Source organism: Pelophylax lessonae, assembly GCF_965119305.1.
Source record: "Pelophylax lessonae genome assembly, chromosome: 12".
Taxonomy (NCBI): Eukaryota; Metazoa; Chordata; class Amphibia; order Anura; family Ranidae; genus Pelophylax; species Pelophylax lessonae.
This window is the reverse complement of record NC_138779.1, coordinates 71,502,694-71,521,428: the sequence shown is the minus strand read 5'-3', so window position 1 is coordinate 71,521,428 and position 18,735 is coordinate 71,502,694. Positions and strand designations below refer to the sequence as shown.

Here is an 18,735-nt window from a genome sequence, read left to right as displayed (position 1 = left end):
ATACTTTTCCTAACAGGTGTCCCTCATTCCCATCTCAAAAAGTTGGGAGATATGTTTCTGTGTGCCCTGTTTGCTTACACTTTAACTATAATTTGCAATCAGGCCTGCTTTTTTAGGCAACAGTGATGTGTCAAAGTGTTTGAACTATATATAGCGGAAAAGTAAGTGGATAAGCCATGAGCCTGGAAGATGTGTAAACACAGGGCGCCCTCTGCTGGTTGTCACTCAACACTATTACTGTATGCAAGATATAAAATGTACATGGTGTGATAATATATTTCAATACTGTAAGAATTTGGCCCCTTTCACACGGGCGATCCGTGAAATCCGGACGGATGGAAACCCTATTTTCCGTCCGTCTGGAGGATCGGATCGGATGAGAAAGGACAGGCGGCCCATTCTCATCTGATCTCCCCATAGAGGACAGCTGGGATCTGACAGCTCCGTCTCTGCACACAGAGCTGAGATGGAGGTGTCATCCGCCTGCTCAGCGGGGATTGGCGGATGATCCCAAGCTGAGCAGAACGGACCCCGTGTAAAATAGGCCCAAGAAGTTAGCCATTGGCAGAACTACAGCTTTGTATTCGCAGATGTACTTTACTTTATCTCCTGACTTCCAACGGCTTTTGAGTAGAACTCCAAACATTTTTATATCCCCTAACCTTTATAAGAAAAAAGAAAACTGGTCAATCTCTTCTTTCTCTCAAGATGCTGTATCGCTCTCCTGGACTTCCTCCTATTCCCAAGGCCAGCAGTCCTCTTTGGGCAGAATGCTATCACGTCATGCTGCCTATTTCGTGGGAGCCCAGCCTGTCGTTTTTATACACCGCCTACTGGACGTGTCATCACACAGGCCGGGCTTCAGGATTTAGCTGCACTCACATATCATTACTTCAGCGCTGATCAAACATATAAAATAATGGAAGATTTCCCCTTTCCTTTTGTTCTGGGGACAGCTCCAAAATATTGGATTTCCCTTAACTTTTTATCTTGATGACAATTGTCATCAGGAGAAAGAGCGATAGCAAGTTTTCCCAACAGGGACACAGACAGCAAAAAAAAAAAAAAAAAAAAAACCTGATAAAGGATCCAACCCTCCCCCATTCCATCCAAAACTAAAAAAAAAAATTGCCTCGAAATACACTTCAAAGAAGAACTCCCCATTCAATTTTCTCAGCGTTCCATTACCCAGAGGACAACATCCATGTTGTTCCATGTTTTAGTGAGCTTTGTAAGACTCCTAGCTATAAGTTTAGACAGGGAGCCCTTGCTTTTCCTGTGGCTGTCTGACTTTTTTCTCCTATTGCCGCCATTCGTCTTGGCAAAGTGCTTGGGTACAAGACAAGTGCTGATTATCAAACAGCTGTCTCCTTGCTAGTTGGGTTGTAAGGAAGCCATGTTTGGGGAGTGGGGGTACCCTGTCCAGTGTCATAGCTAAGCTTACATAACACGTGGGAACGAGGCACAGCAATGTACTTTGTCCCTTGTGGAATAGAACACTGAAAAAAATTGAAGATTTTTCTTTAACTGTCAGCAGTGTTCTCAAAAAAGTCTCATCTGTATGTACTGTCCATAAACTTTTATATAGCTTGCCCAGCTGAGGTCATGAGTCTGCTGTCGTGAATTTGATATAGAACACATGTCAAACACAAGGCCTATGGGCCAAATCGGGCCAGCCAGGCCATTTCCTGTGATCCTCGCATCCAGGGCATTTTTTTTTTTTTTCATCTGGAACATGGCAGAACGCCATTCCACCACCTCTGGACCCTCAGCCTTGGCTCCCTGCTAACCACTGTCTCTTGTAAACACAGAAGCACAGTATATGTGCAGCGGCTGGTCGGCAAGTGGTTATACTAGCAGCTGCCATGTTTAAAAAAGACATAAATGTCGCCAAGATAATAAAGACTTTTTTTTTTTTAATGGTTGTTAAATACAGAGATTTAATTTGCATAGTTGTCAAAGGTTTCCCTAATGGTTTCTCAATGTGATTTTTGTTGATGGTAAAGTGCATTCTGTGTTGTGTATCCTGTTTTATGTATGCTGTGTGTTTTACCTTCTTCCTTTTGAAGATTGGCATAGCACAGTCATGTCCAAAGTCCGGCCCGCGGGCCAGTTGCAGCCCGTCCTTTACTTTCATACGGCCCCCAGAGACACCGCTGATCAATGTCTCTCTCTGAGACATCACACATCCCCGCCCTGATGCCAATGCAATGGTTTGGGGGCAAGGCCTCTGGCCTCCCTCGGCAGCTCGGCTGCTCCCGCTCCGCCCCCCACTCTGCTCTATGTGCCTGGCACCACCCACGACTGCGCGGGAGTGTAGAAGGAATTTGAAATCTGCATTCCTTCTCTCCTTCACCGCACAGCCACCTGTAGAAGCCGTGTGGAGCTGATCGAGGAGGTGTCATCTCTTCTACTGCCTGTCTAAGTAAGTGTGATTTTATCCATAAAGCACTGATGCTTTTTATTTTATATATATATATATATATATATATATATATATATATATATATATATATATATATATATATATATATATATACATATATATCTATATATAGATATATATGTACATACATACATACCGTTATATCTGCGTATAACGGCATTTTTTCCTCCTAAATGGAGGAAAAAGTAACAGTGCGTGTTATACGCTGATGTAAAAAAAAAAGTCCAGGAAGCAGCGCCGAGAGGTAGAAGGGGGCGGGGGTCGCGCTGTCATCGGAAGTCCTGCCTCCTATGCCGACGTCTATCATAGGTGCCGGGACTTCCGATGACAGCACGTCCTTCCTTCTCTTCTGCCCCGACCGCCCCCTTCTACCTCTCGGCGCTGCTTCCTGGACTTTTTCAAGTGATTCGGATAGTGTCAATGCAATTTTGGGCACTGCGCTGACGAGGCTGCATGTATGGACACTGCGCTAGCGAGGCTGCATGTATGGACACTGCCCTGTCGAGGCTACATGTATGGGCTCTGCGCTGGCGAGGCGTCAATTATGGGCACTGCACTGGTGAGGCTGCATTTATGGGCACTGCGCTGGCGAGGCTGCATTCGTGGGCACTGCGCAGATGATTTTATTTAGTTGTAAATGTCAGGCAAAATGGTCGGCCCTCACGCATGTTCCCTTCATCAAGTCTGGCCCTCTATTTATGGGAAAATAGTTAATAATTTATATTCTTTGGTGGTTTCATACACTTGTAAGTATTGTATTATCATATTTATTATAATAATCCTCACTACATAATTAAATAAGAACAACTAGTACTTAGCCAGGATCCATTGGGAGTTTAGCTATTTTAGGGAATGTTTGATTTTTTTATGTGCGGAAAGGGCTAATGTTACATTTGTGTAAATATTCAGTTGATTTTTATTTTAAAGGTAAGTAATGTATATTGGTTTCAATGTGTATTGCAGTAAAATTTCAGGCTCTTTTTTCTTAAAAGTTTTGCATAGTTTTTTTTTTTTTTTTTGTTATTTTGCATGGCTTCAGTAGTTCAAACAATTAGATCTAACTGTTTTCTAAAGTAAGTCATTAATTTTATTTACTAGTAGTAATTTAATAAAGCATTCAAACTAGTGCATAACCTGGACTAGTAATTGGCTAGGGGAAACTGTTATGTTATAATTAAAGTAAAACTATATCTGTGCACCACAAACCAAAAAATGCTATTTAAGGCTCCATGCACACTAGCATTTTTCTAAGCTCCTATAAGCTGTTGGTAGAGAGTGATTAGGTGCCCCGGGAGCCGCACACCAAGTCAAATCTGCTGTATGATAGTGAATGGCAGTCTTACCCTGGTCCCTCACCAGGCCACGCCCCCAATGTGTTTCCCTCCGCCCACCAGAGTTTACTTATGGGTGGGCGGAATGAGACTGGCGGGGGACCAGGCTAGGACTGCCATTCACTATCATACAGCAGATTTGAATTGGTGTGTGGCTCCCGGGACACCTAGTCACTCTCTACCATTGCCGGTTCCTTTCTGGTCAGCATTCACAGTGATGGACACAGGACTTAATCCCCATACAGCCTGAGCGGCTCATACACATATCTTGGTTCCTAGAAGCTGTTATTAGCATTTTTTCTGCTCCTAGTAACTAAATACTGTTAGTGTTAGGGTTAGACTGTTCGCTTTTTTGAGCTTCAACGTCTAGAAGCAAAAAAAAAGTTTTGTAGTGTTTTTTGCAGCATTTTTTTTAAGCTGAAGAAAACTCTGAATGCTCCTAAACTCTCCTAAAGGCTACTAAAATGCTACTACCAGAATTTTTCTTTCCTGTAATGTTCTGTAAAAAATGCCCAAAAATAGCTAATGCTCCTAAACGCTACTAAAATGCTTTAAAAAAAAAAAAAAAAAAAAGCTCTTTTACCAGCGTTTTTTTATCCAGCGTTTCTTCCAGCGTTTTTTAACTAAAAAAAAGCTAGTGTGCATGGAGCCTAAAAGAGAAGCGTGGACATCAAACATTTGTACTCACCTACGTGGATGCTGCATGTTCCATGCTCACTTTGTAGTGAGAACTTAGCGATCAAACACCATTGATCACTCAGTTCTTTCCTCTACTCTGAACAGAGAGCAGTGACTGTCAGTCACCAACTCTCTGCTCTGCCCTTCCAGTGCTCACCAGGGCGCTGGGCTGTGGATGGGGCAGGTGCAGCTGACTCAGGCTCTCAGGGAATAGCTGAGAGATGGAGCCGGTTGCCTGTCTAGGCATCTGGGTGGATCCGGACCTTATGGTTAGGATCTTTCTAAAACTTGGACCAGCTGAGTGCTTTCTGCTGAAAATGAGTCACACAAGTGGAAGATCAGTTTCAGGGTTCAGGTTAAGGGTTATGGTTGGGGTTTATAGTATAGCAGGGATCCTCAAACTACGGCCCTCCAGCTGTTGCGGAACTACACGTCCCATGAGGCATTGTAAAACTCTGACATTCACAGACATGACTAAGCATGATGGGAATTGTAGTTCCTGAACAACTGGAGGGCCATAGTTTGTAGACCCCTGTAGTAGAGGATAATGTATAGGGGCTAGGGCAAAGATTATTGGGTTAGCTAAGGTTATGTGCTTAGATGAGTTTCAGGGTTCAGGTTAAAGGTCATGGTTGGGGTTTATGGTAGAGGGTAATGTACAATATAGGGGTAATGATCTGAACTCCTGTGACCTACAGGTGAAGTATAACCAAAATAGCTTTCACCTTTAATTAATTTGTATTATTTTGATCAAACTCACCCATCTATCCATGTTTCTGTGCTTTATTTTGCTGAGAAATCACTTTGAAAAACACCACCTTGAGTATGTGCGGATGATTCATGCAGAATTTACTTTCTGGAATCCATCTATCCTTAGCCCAGGGATGCATGCAGAAGGGTGTGCTTAGCTGAGAATAGCCCCCTTCCCTCCTGAAGACTCCTGGGATGCATGATATCATTTTTCTAGGCCTGAAAACCAGGAAGAGTTTGAAGATATGCAAAAAAAAAAAATGAAAACAAGTGAATATACTGTATTTTCTGGCGTATAAGACTACTTTTGAACCTCAAAAAAATCCCCCAAAAATGGGGGGTCGTCTTATACGCCAAGTATAATATCTCCAAGGTAACCTAAGAATAAGTATTACCGGGAGATCATGTAATAGGGGGGTCGTCTTATACGCCCAGTCATCTTATACGCCGGAAAATACGGTAGTATACTTTCCTATCTATTTACTAAGCATAGCCTTATAAAGTTTAAAAATAGTCAATGTTGATTGAGAGTGAACTTCCACCGTAAAACGCTCAAGAAGACAAAGGGTTACAAGAATATGGTCTCCTTCTGTATATATGGTATAAACTGTAAGAGTGTTGAGGGACTTTGCCAAGTAAACAACAAAGTTATAATTCTAGACTCTCAATATTTCATCTTCTCAGGGGAACATTCTGATTGGAGGGAATGGAAGTCTGATGTGCAAGAAATAAATATTGTATCTGCTGGGACTTCTTGAGGTCTCCAAGCATCACTCTTGTTTACTGAGTTTCTATTACAAGATACAGCAAAGGTTTTATTTTATGTGTGTGTGCTGAGTCATAAGCTGAATGAGTTCCATGAGAAATGTGATTCACTAATAGCCAAAGTGCTTTGCTGCCGGTACACCAATATCCTTCAGCACCGGTGGGCCCCTCTTATCATTTTGAAATGTATGCTTCTTAGTTATTTCCTGGGTGGTCTTTGGTAGACAGAGAATATACTGTGATAAATCTCAATATAAGATTATTATCCACCTCTGGCCAGCCTCAAGGCACAAAGATAGAGCTACTGGGAAACATTCTCTCCTATTAAACCATGGGTTATAAGCAAACCATGGTGCATCTAGCAGATGGGACAAATCACATACAATATGCATTATCATTGATTTCATTAACACAGTGTGGGCCTCTTGGGCCAGGTTTGCAACTCAGAAAAACCTCCCTGATACCTTAACAAGCAGCTAAGTCATTAGACTATATTCTTACTTTGCCTTCGCCTTGTTTAGTACTTGCACACACCTTGTTGTTTAAGGGAGATATATAATATATTTAGATATATATGGTCATGGCAAGGCATGGTAATTATATACTGTGTGTGTGTGTGTGTATATATATATTTGTTTCTCACAGTCTGAACTGCATTTGTTCATTATAATAAAATAATAATATATTCTAATAGTATCTAATAAAAACCTTTGCTGCAAAAATACATTACAAAAAGTAAAAGAATCATGGTGCACTATCAAAGAGAAGAAAGGGTGCCGCTCACCAACCTTGTGCATTACTATGTAGATCAGGGATCCTCAAACTACGGTACACCAGCTGTTGCAGAACTACACATCCCATGAGGCATTGTAAAACTCTGACATTCACAGACATGCCCAGGCATGGTGGGAATTGTAGTCTCTGAACAACTGGAGGGCCATGGTTTGAAGACCCCTGATGTATATGAACATGGCCCCAGCCAGCGTCGCTCCAGCCGTGTCACAGACCTATGTGACCAAGCCTTGGCGAAACATGTCAGAGGTTTGTGGCTGGTGCGATACTGGCCAAGGGCACATTCATCTACATAATAATGCACTGGGTTGATGAGCCGCGACCTTTCTTCTCTTTGATAATGCTCTTACACCTCTGAATGACGCCAGCTCCCTTTACTGCAACCGGTGGGGAGATCTCTGTCTCAGCTTAGAGCGGCTCTGTATGTTTCTTTTGAAACACGGTACACTACTTGAAGTGAAATTGATCTCATATTTAGAGAATTAAAAAATGAACCTGTCAGTTTAAAACAATCTTTAACCAAAATGTGCTGCCTTCTGTTACTTTATTAACTATGATTGCCCATCATTAAAAGCTAGACTCCTCTGACTATGGGATTGAAACTGACAACCTAGATCTTCAGTGTTCATCAATGGCACCTTCAGTAGACAGTGGAAAAGTGAGAAGTGCCTACCTCTGAAGCCTACAAAGGTTTTTTAATTTTTTTTTATACAGATTTTCATCCAGTGGGGAAAAATTTAGTTTTTTTGGGAGTTAAAACAATCAATAATTAATTTTTGCTTAATAGTAATATTCTTTCTTTTTTTTTTTTTACATCCATCTAGAGGCCTTCTTTCAGGTGCAATATAACAAGATAACATCCTTAACTCACCCTTCATAAATCTAGTATTCTACATCTTAAAGAACATTGAAGTCACTACCCCACCCATGATCTAGACACTTAATATAACAGTATAAATGAAACCTAGTTCAGTTCTTTAACTTATTTTTCTTTTTATAAGCTTTGTTAACATCGATTTAGTTGCCAACCTGTCTGTTAAAGCCTGTATCTGGGCATACATAATCCCCTTCCATACCTCTCTCCCACCTATCAGTCACCAATTTCATATGTTTTCACCTACCTGAATGTGGCATACATGTCCCTCACCAGAGTACCTGGTAGGACAGGTCATCAAAAACTGCAGTTTGCCCCCAAACTGACTGGTTCCCTTGTAATGACATCATTACACTATGCAGTCTTCTGAAGCCAGAGAGAACCCTGTCTCTGGACAGCCAATGGGAAGTGTCCACGTCACCCAAGCAGGGACGCAAGTGCCAAAATAAGGCCCCCCTCACACTATGCTCTAGGATTAGGAGAAGACTTGGAACCTTGTAAATCACATTACCATGGATTTGATGAAAAGGGTATTTAGGTAGCTTTATTTTCATCCAGCAGTTGGAGGTATGTGTGTGTGTCGGAGTGCGGGGGGGCACCTAAACTATGAACATACACGTAGCACTTTCACTGCATAATCAAATGTTCAATCCCATTTTCTTTTCAAACTGAAAAGCAATTAAATTCCAAAATAGTGGATTTCATCATCCACAAACAGATGGGAATGAAATTGTCCCTAACGAACTGGCAGGAAAAATCTGAATACTATCAACAACATTGCAGGAGTTTTTTTTCCATTTTCGATTTACTATTTCAACAAACTGTATTGAAGCTATCAATATATTGGCCAGTTCCCATTCATCTACAAAATTCTGGTAGTTGGTTAAGCTTGTGGATTGTAGATTTCTTAGCTTCTTGTATTTTTACTTGCAATTATATTTATTGGTGGAAAAAAGTGGTTGAAATTGACTGGAAATTGTTTCATGTTTGACCAATTTTAGACATAAGAAAATTTGCAAATTAGGTCCTATGTACATGTGTGATTATAAACTATACAGAAAAATAAAACATATAAAGCTGTAGCACACAATGAAACAATTGACATTTGTTTGATCTCTTTCATATTTGGATCTCGAAAACACTAAAAAAAGAATATAATTATTTTTTTTGTCATTTGCAATATTTGGGTCTTGTATTGAATATTATCCTGGCTAATAGACCTTGTTTTCTAGGGTAAGTGCATATTGCCTGAACAAAGGATGGCAGCAGATCCATGACAACAAGAGAGATGACTACAAGCTAAAATGGTGCGAAACCAAGAGCTCGGCCACCTATAATGCCTTCCGAGAAGGTTAGAATGCATACATTGCATGTTCAATGCAGAAACACAATGGTAATAAAGCTTTTGTTCATTCAAATATTCATCCAGCCATGTTATACAGAAACATCTGACCGTGGTATTCTTTTTAATTTACTCCTCTAAGTACTAGATGTATTTAAAAGTATTCTATAATGGGAGAAATATGGAGAATGCCATTAAATGACCACCTCCTCCAAATGTTAGTTTTATGGATGTCATGCTGATGTCATGTATCTTCAGTAGTTTTAATTGACCTGAAACAAGCATCTAGCATGTAAAGTCATAATCAAGTTTGACCTGGTACCAAAAAGTATCAGCTACCGAAGCCCTAAACCATAGAAGTCAAGCACTGCACTGTTGCCGGCAAACAAACCTCGGGCTACATTCAGGCTGCATTCACACCGGAGCATCTCGTTTGAGCATTTTTTGGCCGTTTTTTCGAGCATTTGTATGTATTTTGATCGTTTGTGTATGGTGCTTTTAGAGCATTTTGAGATTTGGTGCTTTTCAATTAGCCAATAGAGAAAAATATCATGTTTCACTATTTGTTGCTATGTTTTTCAGCTGTTTCATCTGCTTTTTTTATTTATTTATTTATTTATTTTTATTTTATTTGCAAAGGAATTAAGGATTTAGGGGTTAAAGGTTAGGGTTAGGGGTCAATTTATTTATTTATTTCTATTTATTTACTTACTTATTATGTATTTTGTTAGGTTAGGAGTTAATACAATATATTATACTGTATATAATACACCGTTCAGCCGCTGGCTGAATGAAAATAAAATGGAGCCATATATGGCCAGCTTAAAGGCATTGTATATGATCACCTTGTAAAACAACCCATTTAGTTTAAAATATAAATGAACAGCAAAACATTTTTGTATAGATATAAAAAAAAACATTTAAAAATAACCTTTCTCCTTTTTTTAATTGATTACATTTTTTAGCTGCATAAGAGCTGGGGGGAGGAGAAGCAGCAGCACACTGAGCTTCCCAGTGAATGACTGTGCATAGGGAGTTGTCAGAACATGTCTGATCAATGGAGGAGAGTAGACTGAGTTCCCAGCATAGCTAGAGAACGGACTATGTTGTGCTCTCCTGCTTAGTGTGGTCAGTTTTTAATAAGAAAGCAGAGGGACTAGCTGGAATGCCAGGGATTTCACACAAAGGAAGCAATACAAAGAGAATAGAGTACTTTTTCATACAAGTACATGGTGAAGGATGGACCTTCCATCACGCCGGTTTCATACATAGATGCTACCAATCAGGTTCAGGCCCTTTTCCATCTTTTGGCCTTGCTATCTGGAGGGTCGCCTGCTCCGTGTGTCCTGTTGGCCCGGTATCCCTCTCCCTCCAACTCCCGGAGAGACTGAACAGCACAATTTTTTTCCCTTTTTGTTGGGAGGAATTTAGCGTTTTTTTCTGCTTCAGCGCATTTTCTCTTGAAAGTCTGGATATGTTGATATGTGAAAAACAGCAGGGTCCTGACAAGTAGACCTTGAATATCTTTAATTTACAGGCTACTGCTACATCTTAGGATATCTGTGCTTCTCTCCTGATGAAGCGAAATTGTGTCTTTGTGAAACGCGTTGAGATTCATCTAGCACAGACAATTGATATTGTTGATGCTCAGACCTTCAAGTATATATATGCAATGGAAATATTTAATGTTTTTTGTTGATGATCATCTTTGTTGTGTGTAACATTATGTATTATTTAATATTTTTTATAATAAACTAATGTGATTTTACAATTTTGCGGATGTCTCGTTAAAGTCCCTTTGGCCCTCATCTTTTGTTTCTATGCAATATTTTTGTGACTGAGACACGCATGGTTTCCACACATGTCAGCTCAGCTCTTCTCCGTAGAGTATAAGATATACTTCCCTAATTTGTTATTATTCAAACTTCATTGAAACACATAGCCAGCTATAAGGAGGTTTTGGATCTGCTTGGTATAAAAAAACATGCATACTTTACAATAATGCTTACCTTAATGTTTTATGTTTAGGTGAACAACTTTTGTATCAAATACCCAACAATAAGGTGCTCACCACGAAGATTGGACTTTTGAGCAGCCTGCGAGACTATGAAAGAGTCATGCAAAAAATCAACAAATCCAGGTGTGCAATGATCTCTGGTTACAGTTTAGTTGTAAAAGTGTACTTGTCCCCAATACAGTGGTTAGGGAGCAATTTGTGGCTTTTTTAAGAATTACTATTCACTTTCTTTGTTAGAGGGTAGTTACTCCGTTAATGTAAAGCATCATTTATAATTGAAAATACAACAATACAGCGCTTGCAGCATATACAACATATAAAGGACCAGAAATTCGAAAGTCCAGAAATGTCCAATGAAAATCAATATTCAAAATAAAATCTCCATATAAAGTGCTCTTGTGCTCCAATCTTCGTATAAGTGCTGAAGAGCTCCACACTGTGATGTGGCACACACCCCTTCTGTGTCCCTACTTACCAGAAATGATGGGTCTCCCAGCTATTCAGTCTGGGAGTCAGACAGGCTTGACCAGTGGCAGCTGGTGCTCAAATTTTTTTTTTGAGGGGGGGGGGGGGGGCACAAACAGAAAAATGTAATAGGCATTGCTTTGCGGCAATAAACGCTTTAAAAATTGTGACTTTTAAAGTGACCAGCGTGCCGTGCCCCTTTCAGTGCAGAGTGACCAGCGTGCTGTGCCCCTTTCAGTGCAGAGTGACCAGCGTGCTGTGCCCCTTTCAATGCAGAGAGACCAGCGTGCTGTGCCCCTTTCAATGCAGAGAGACCAGCGTGCCGTGCCCCTTTCCATGCAGAGAGACCAGCATGCCGTGCCCCTTTCCATGCAGAGAGACCAGCGTGCCATGCCCCTTTCAATGCAGACAGACCAGCGTGCCGTGCCCCTTTCAATGCAGAGTGACCAGCGTGCCCCCTTTCAATGCTGAGTGACCAGCGTGCCGTGCCCCTTTCAATGCCGAGTGACCAGCATGCCGTGCCCCTTTCAATGCAGAGAGACCAGCATGCCATGCCCCTTTCAATGCAGAGTGACCAGCGTGCCCCCTTTCAATGCAGAGTGACCAGCGTGCCCCCTTTCAATGCCGACAGACCAGCGTGCCCCCTCTCAATGCCGACAGACTATCATGCCCCCTTTCAATGCAGACAGACCTGCGTGTCTCCTTTCAATGCAGACAGACTCGCATGCCCCCTTTCAATGCAGACAGACCAGCGTGCCCCCATTCAATGCAGACAGACCAGCGTGCCGTGCCCCTTTCAATGCAGAGTGACCAGCGTGCCGTGCCCCTCTCAATGCAGAGTGACCAGCGTGCCGTGCCCCTTTCAATGCAGAGTGACCAGCGTGCCGTGCCCCTTTCAATGCAGACAGACCTGCATGCCCCTTTTCAATGCAGACAGACCAGCGTGCCCCCATTCAATGCAGACAGACCAGCGTGCCGTGCCCCTTTCAATGCAGATGGACCAGCGTGCCGTGCCCCTTTCAATGCAGACAGACCAGCGTGCCGTGCCCCTTTCAATGCAGACAGACCAGCGTGCCATGCCCCCTTCAATGCAGACAGACAAACGTGCCCCCTTCAATGCAGACAGACCAGTGTGCCGTGCCCCCTTCAATGCAAACAGACCAGTGCACTTACCTGCAGCGGCGGCTTCTCCTCAGTCCCCCGCGTCTCCTTGAATCCTCACGCCGCCTTCTCTCAGCCAATGGCATGGTTTTTGCGTTTCGGCCAATCAGGAAGCGGGTCTCGGACCCACTTCCTAATTGGCCAGGAGGAGGATCCGTGTGACAATAGCGAATTTTCATTCACTATTGTCACACAATGGGTGGGCTCGGGGCGCACTGCTCTGCGCCCCGGGTCCACCCTTTTCTGAAGCCTATTAGAGCCTCTGGCTCTAATCAGGTGATTAAAAAAAAAACCCATTGAGCTCCATGTGTCCTGCATGCAGATTAGGGGGCCAGACGCATGGATAAGGAAGGCGGTGCCCCTGCGCCCCCAACGCACCAGCCGCCACTGGGCTTGACCCTAATAATCCGGTAGGTCACAAGGATCCAGCCAAGAACTCCGCAGTATAGCTCTCAGGTAATCCATTCCTCAAGCTCAGAACAGAGAAAAGGAGCCAATAGTGAAGTACTGTAGGTTGAAGTTTTATTGCGCAGTAAAAAACATACTTACAAAACAGAGGATGCGTGGCCATGTGACTCTGTACCCCAATAAAATCTTTATTTTCTTCCCACAAATATTTTTATTTTTTGCACTATAAATAAATAAAAAAAAAAAAACACAGACAATTTTGGAAAAAAAAAACAAACAATATTTTTACTTATTGTTGTAAAACACATTCAATAAAAAAAAAATCAAATTTCTTCATAAATTTAGGCCAATATATATTCTGCTACATGTTTTTGGTAATAATAAGTATATATTGATTGGTTTACGTGAATGTTATAGTGTCTGCAAACTATGGTATATATTGATGGATTTTTTTATTTATTTTTATACTAGTAATGATGGCTTATAATAATCAATGAACTATAGTGGTACTTATAGTGGGACTGTAATATTGGGGCGGACAATCGGACACTAACTGACACTTTTGGCACTTTGCGGGAACCAGTGACACTAATACAGTGATCAATGCTAAAAATATGCTAAGAAGGGGTTAAACAGCTAGAACAATCAAAGGGTTAACTGTGTGCCTAGCCAGTGTTTATGTGTGTACTGTATAAGGGTCCTTTCACATGAGCGATCCGATCAGATCCGCCTGTCAGTTTTTTAGGCGGATCTGATCGGATCCTCCATGCATCCCTATGGGGCAGCGGATGTCAGCAGGGACATCTCCGCTGACACCCGCTGCCATCCGCATCCGATCCTGTCCGTGAAATCTGGACGGATGGAAACTCTATTTTCCATCCGTCCAGGGGATGGGATCGGATGAGAGCGGACAGGCGGTCCACTCTCATCCGATTCCCCATAGAGAGCAGTGGGACTCTGACACCTTCCTCTCCGCACACAATGTGGAGACGGAGCTGTCATCCACCTGCTCAGTGGGGATCCTGCCCCCGCTGAGCAGAGAACAGTAGGCAACGGAATGCGGACCGTGTGAAAGGAGCCTTAGGTACTTTTACTAAGGGTAAAAATGGATTTTGTTTCCCTGCTTTGCAGGAACACAAAATTCATCCCTTCCTCCCCTTTCAGAATGGAGATCTGCCTTATTTACATACTTGACTTACAGACTTTGTTGTCTTTACATGTTGTCCGGTACATGGCTAATTACATGTTATATGCGTGATATGGTGTTGGACAATGATTAATTGTAACTAGTGTTGAGCGAACACGGACTGTATTATTCGTGTTCGTACCGAATAATTGGATTTTTTTTACCCGAACACGGACACGGACACTTTACTGTATGTTCGGGTAAAAATCCGTGTTCGGTCGTTTAATTTCCGGGTTTTGCATGCTTTGGCGCTCTTTTCATGGCGGGCTTTCAACAGCCAATCAACAATCGTTTAACTGGTGTGCCTTAAGCCATCCCAGCCATGCCTGCAAATGTCTTAGTAGCTGTGATTGGCCGTCTGAAGCATGTGACCAAGTCTTTATAAGTTCGAGGCAGCCGCCGCAGCAGCGTCATTCTGCTGCTTAGCTAAGGGACAGAGCACACATCAATGTGCTGGCTGCTGATTAGGGAAAGATAGGCAGGAAAAAACCATTTGTGTCCGGATAGAATTGAGGGACAGGTCGGAGTGTTTAGGCAGGGCGAGTTGTAGGCATTTTAGGGATAGAGTCTGCTGAATTATAGGGTCAGTGTCTTCTACAAACTACAATCGATATTGCTGTGTGGGGGGTGGGGTGAATCTGCACTCAATCCTGATCTACGATCTCTTCTCAATCCTGTTAGGGACAGAGTCTGCTGAATTTTAGGGAAACTGTGTTCTACAAACTACAATCGATATTGCTGTGTGGTGTGGGATTGGAGATAGGCAGGTGTCAGTGATCCACATCCATTTTTCTGTGTGTGAGCTGCAGTGAACACAATCTTTTTGGGCTGCAGTGAACACAATCTTTTTGGGCTGCAGTGAACACAATCTTTTTGGGCTGCAGTGAACACAATCTTTTTGGGGTGCAGTGAACAAAATCTTTTTGGGGTGCAGTGAACACAATCCTTTTTGGTGTGCAGTGAACACAATCTTTGTGGGGTGCAGTGAACAAAATCCTTTGTGGGGTGCAGTGAACACAATCTTTTTGGGGTGCAGTGAACAAAATCCTTTTTGGGGTGCAGTGAACAACATCCTTTTTGGGGTGCAGTGAACACAATCTTTTTGGGGTGCAGTGAACAAAATCCTTTGTGGGGTGCAGTGAACACAATCTTTTTGGGGTGCAGTGAACACAATCTTTTTGGGGTGGAGTGAACAACATCCTTTTTGGGGTGCAGTGAACAAAATCCTTTTTGGGGTGCAGTGAACAAAATCATTTTTGGGGTGCAGTGAACACAATCTTTTTGGGGTGCAGTGAACACAATCTTTGTGGGGTGCAGTGAACACAATCTTTTTGGGGTGGAGTGAACAACATCCTTTTTGGGGTGCAGTGAACAACATCCTTTTTGGGGTGCAGTGAACACAATCTTTTTGGGGTGCAGTGAACACAATCTTTGTGGGGTACAGTGAACAGAATCTTTGTGGGGTGCAGTGAACACAATCTTTGGGGGGTACAGTGAACACAATCTTTTTGGGGTGCAGTGAACACAATCTTTGTGGGGTGCAGTGAACACAATCTTTTTGGGGTGGAGTGAACAAAATCATTTTTGGGGTGCAGTGAACAACATCCTTTTTGGGGTGCAGTGATCAAAATCCTTTTTGGGGTGCAGTGAACACAATCTTTTTGGGGTGCAGTGAACAAAATCCTTTGTGGGGTGCAGTGAACAGAATCTTTGTGGGGTGCAGTGAACACAATCTTTGGGGGGGTACAGTGAACACAATCTTTTTGGGGTGCAGTGAACACAATCTTTGTGGGGTACAGTGAACAGAATCTTTGTGGGGTGCAGTGAACACAATCTTTGGGGGGTACAGTGAACACAATCTTTTTGGGGTGCAGTGAACACAATCTTTGGGGGGTACAGTGAACACAATCTTTTTGGGGTGCAGTGAACACAATCTTTGTGGGGTGCAGTGAACACAATCTTTGGGGGGGTACAGTGAACACAATCTTTTTGGGGTGCAGTGAACAACATCCTTTTAGGGTGCAGTGAACACAATCTTTGTGGGGTGCAGTGAACAACATCCTTTTAGGGTGCAGTGAACACAATCTTTGTGGGGTACAGTGAACAGAATCTTTGTGGGGTGCAGTGAACACAATCTTTGGGGGGTACAGTGAACACAATCTTTGTGAGGTGCAGTGAACACAATCTTTGTGGGGTGCAGTGAACACAATCATTGTGGGGTGCAGTGAACTCAATCTTTGTGGGGTACAGTGAACACAATCTCATACTTCTGAAGATTTGAGGGTGCTGCCTGTTCCATACTCCCCCTACTCCTCATCTAGCCTTTTAGGGGTACAAACAATAGTAATTGGGGCCTAGTGTGGTTGTGTACGTGTGATATACATACACTTTTTTTGGATCATATTTTCTATTCCGCTATTTAATCAAAAACCTTTGGGGATCAGTTAAATTGGGGGATAGTCTGTGTTGGTACGTGTGAGAGAGATCCACCTTTCCAAGTTGTTGGGGTTCATCTCATACTTCTGAAGGTTTGAGGGTGCTGCCTGTTCCATACTCCCCCTACTCCTAGCCTTTTAGGGGTACAAACAATAGTAATTGGGGCCTAGTGTGGTTGTGTACGTGTGATATACATACACTTTTTTTGGATCATATTTTCTATTCCGCTATTTAATCAAAAACCTTTGGGGATCAGTTAAATTGGGGGATAGTCTGTGTTGGTACGTGTGAGAGAGATCCACCTTTCCAAGTTGTTGGGGTTCATCTCATACTTCTGAAGGTTTGAGGGTGCTGCCTGTTCCATACCCCCCCTACTCCTCATCTAGCCTTTTAGGGGTACAAACAATAGTAATTGGGGCCTAGTGTGGTTGTGTACGTGTGATATACATACACTTTTTTTGGATCATATTTTCTATTCCGCTATTTAATCAAAAACCTTTGGGGATCAGTTAAATTGGGGGATAGTCTGTGTTGGTACGTGTGAGAGAGATCCACCTTTCCAAGTTGTTGGGGTTCATCTCATACTTCTGAAGGTTTGAGGGTGCTGCCTGTTCCATACCCCCCCTACTCCTCATCTAGCCTTTTAGGGGTACAAACAATAGTAATTGGGGCCTAGTGTGGTTGTGTACGTGTGATATACATACACTTTTTTTGGATCATATTTTCTATTCCGCTATTTAATCAAAAACCTTTGGGGATCAGTTAAATTGGGGGATAGTCTGTGTTGGTACGTGTGAGAGAGATCCACCTTTCCAAGTTGTTGGGGTTCATCTCATACTTCTGAAGGTTTGAGGGTGCTGCCTGTTCCATACTCCCCCTACTCCTAGCCTTTTAGGGGTACAAACAATAGTAATTGGGGCCTAGTGTGGTTGTGTACGTGTGATATACATACACTTTTTTTGGATCATATTTTCTATTCCGCTATTTAATCAAAAACCTTTGGGGATCAGTTAAATTGGGGGATAGTCTGTGTTGGTACGTGTGAGAGAGATCCACCTTTCCAAGTTGTTGGGGTTCATCTCATACTTCTGAAGGTTTGAGGGTGCTGCCTGTTCCATACCCCCCCTACTCCTCATCTAGCCTTTTAGGGGTACAAACAATAGTAATTGGGGCCTAGTGTGGTTGTGTACGTGTGATATACATACACTTTTTTTGGATCATATTTTCTATTCCGCTATTTAATCAAAAACCTTTGGGGATCAGTTAAATTGGGGGATAGTCTGTGTTGGTACGTGTGAGAGAGATCCACCTTTCCAAGTTGTTGGGGTTCATCTCATACTTCTGAAGGTTTGAGGGTGCTGCCTGTTCCATACTCCCCCTACTCCTCATCTAGCCTTTTAGGGGTACAAACAATAGTAATTGGGGCCCAGTGTGGTTGTGTACGTGTGATATACATACACTTTTTTTGGATCATATTTTCTATTCCGCTATTTAATCAAAAACCTTTGGGGATCAGTTAAATTGGGGGATAGTCTGTGTTGGTACGTGTGAGAGAGATCCACCTTTCCAAGTTGTTGGGGTTCATCTCATACTTCTGAAGGTTTGAGGGTGCTGCCTGTTCCATACCCCCCCTACTCCTCATCTAGCCTTTTAGGGGTACAAACAATAGTAATTGGGGCCTAGTGTGGTTGTGTACGTGTGATATACATACACTTTTTTTGGATCATATTTTCTATTCCGCTATTTAATCAAAAACCTTTGGGGATCAGTTAAATTGGGGGATAGTCTGTGTTGGTACGTGTGAGAGAGATCCACCTTTCCAAGTTGTTGGGGTTCATCTCATACTTCTGAAGGTTTGAGGGTGCTGCCTGTTCCATACCCCCCCTACTCCTCATCTAGCCTTTTAGGGGTACAAACAATAGTAATTGGGGCCTAGTGTGGTTGTGTACGTGTGATATACATACACTTTTTTTGGATCATATTTTCTATTCCGCTATTTAATCAAAAACCTTTGGGGATCAGTTAAATTGGGGGATAGTCTGTGTTGGTACGTGTGAGAGAGATCCACCTTTCCAAGTTGTTGG

General features: G+C 42.5%; 1 protein-coding gene across 1 annotated transcript in view; it reads left to right on the top strand.

Annotated features, from left to right (window-relative positions):
• The window catches only part of TTLL10 (tubulin tyrosine ligase like 10), a 93,629-nt gene that overhangs the window by 23,962 nt on the left and 50,932 nt on the right, over positions 1-18,735 (top strand). Inside the window, exons 3-4 of the mRNA XM_082274151.1 lie at positions 8,869-8,987; positions 11,007-11,118. Of these exons, the coding sequence (XP_082130277.1) occupies positions 8,869-8,987; positions 11,007-11,118 (231 nt within the window). The remainder of the gene's footprint in view (positions 1-8,868; positions 8,988-11,006; positions 11,119-18,735) is intronic.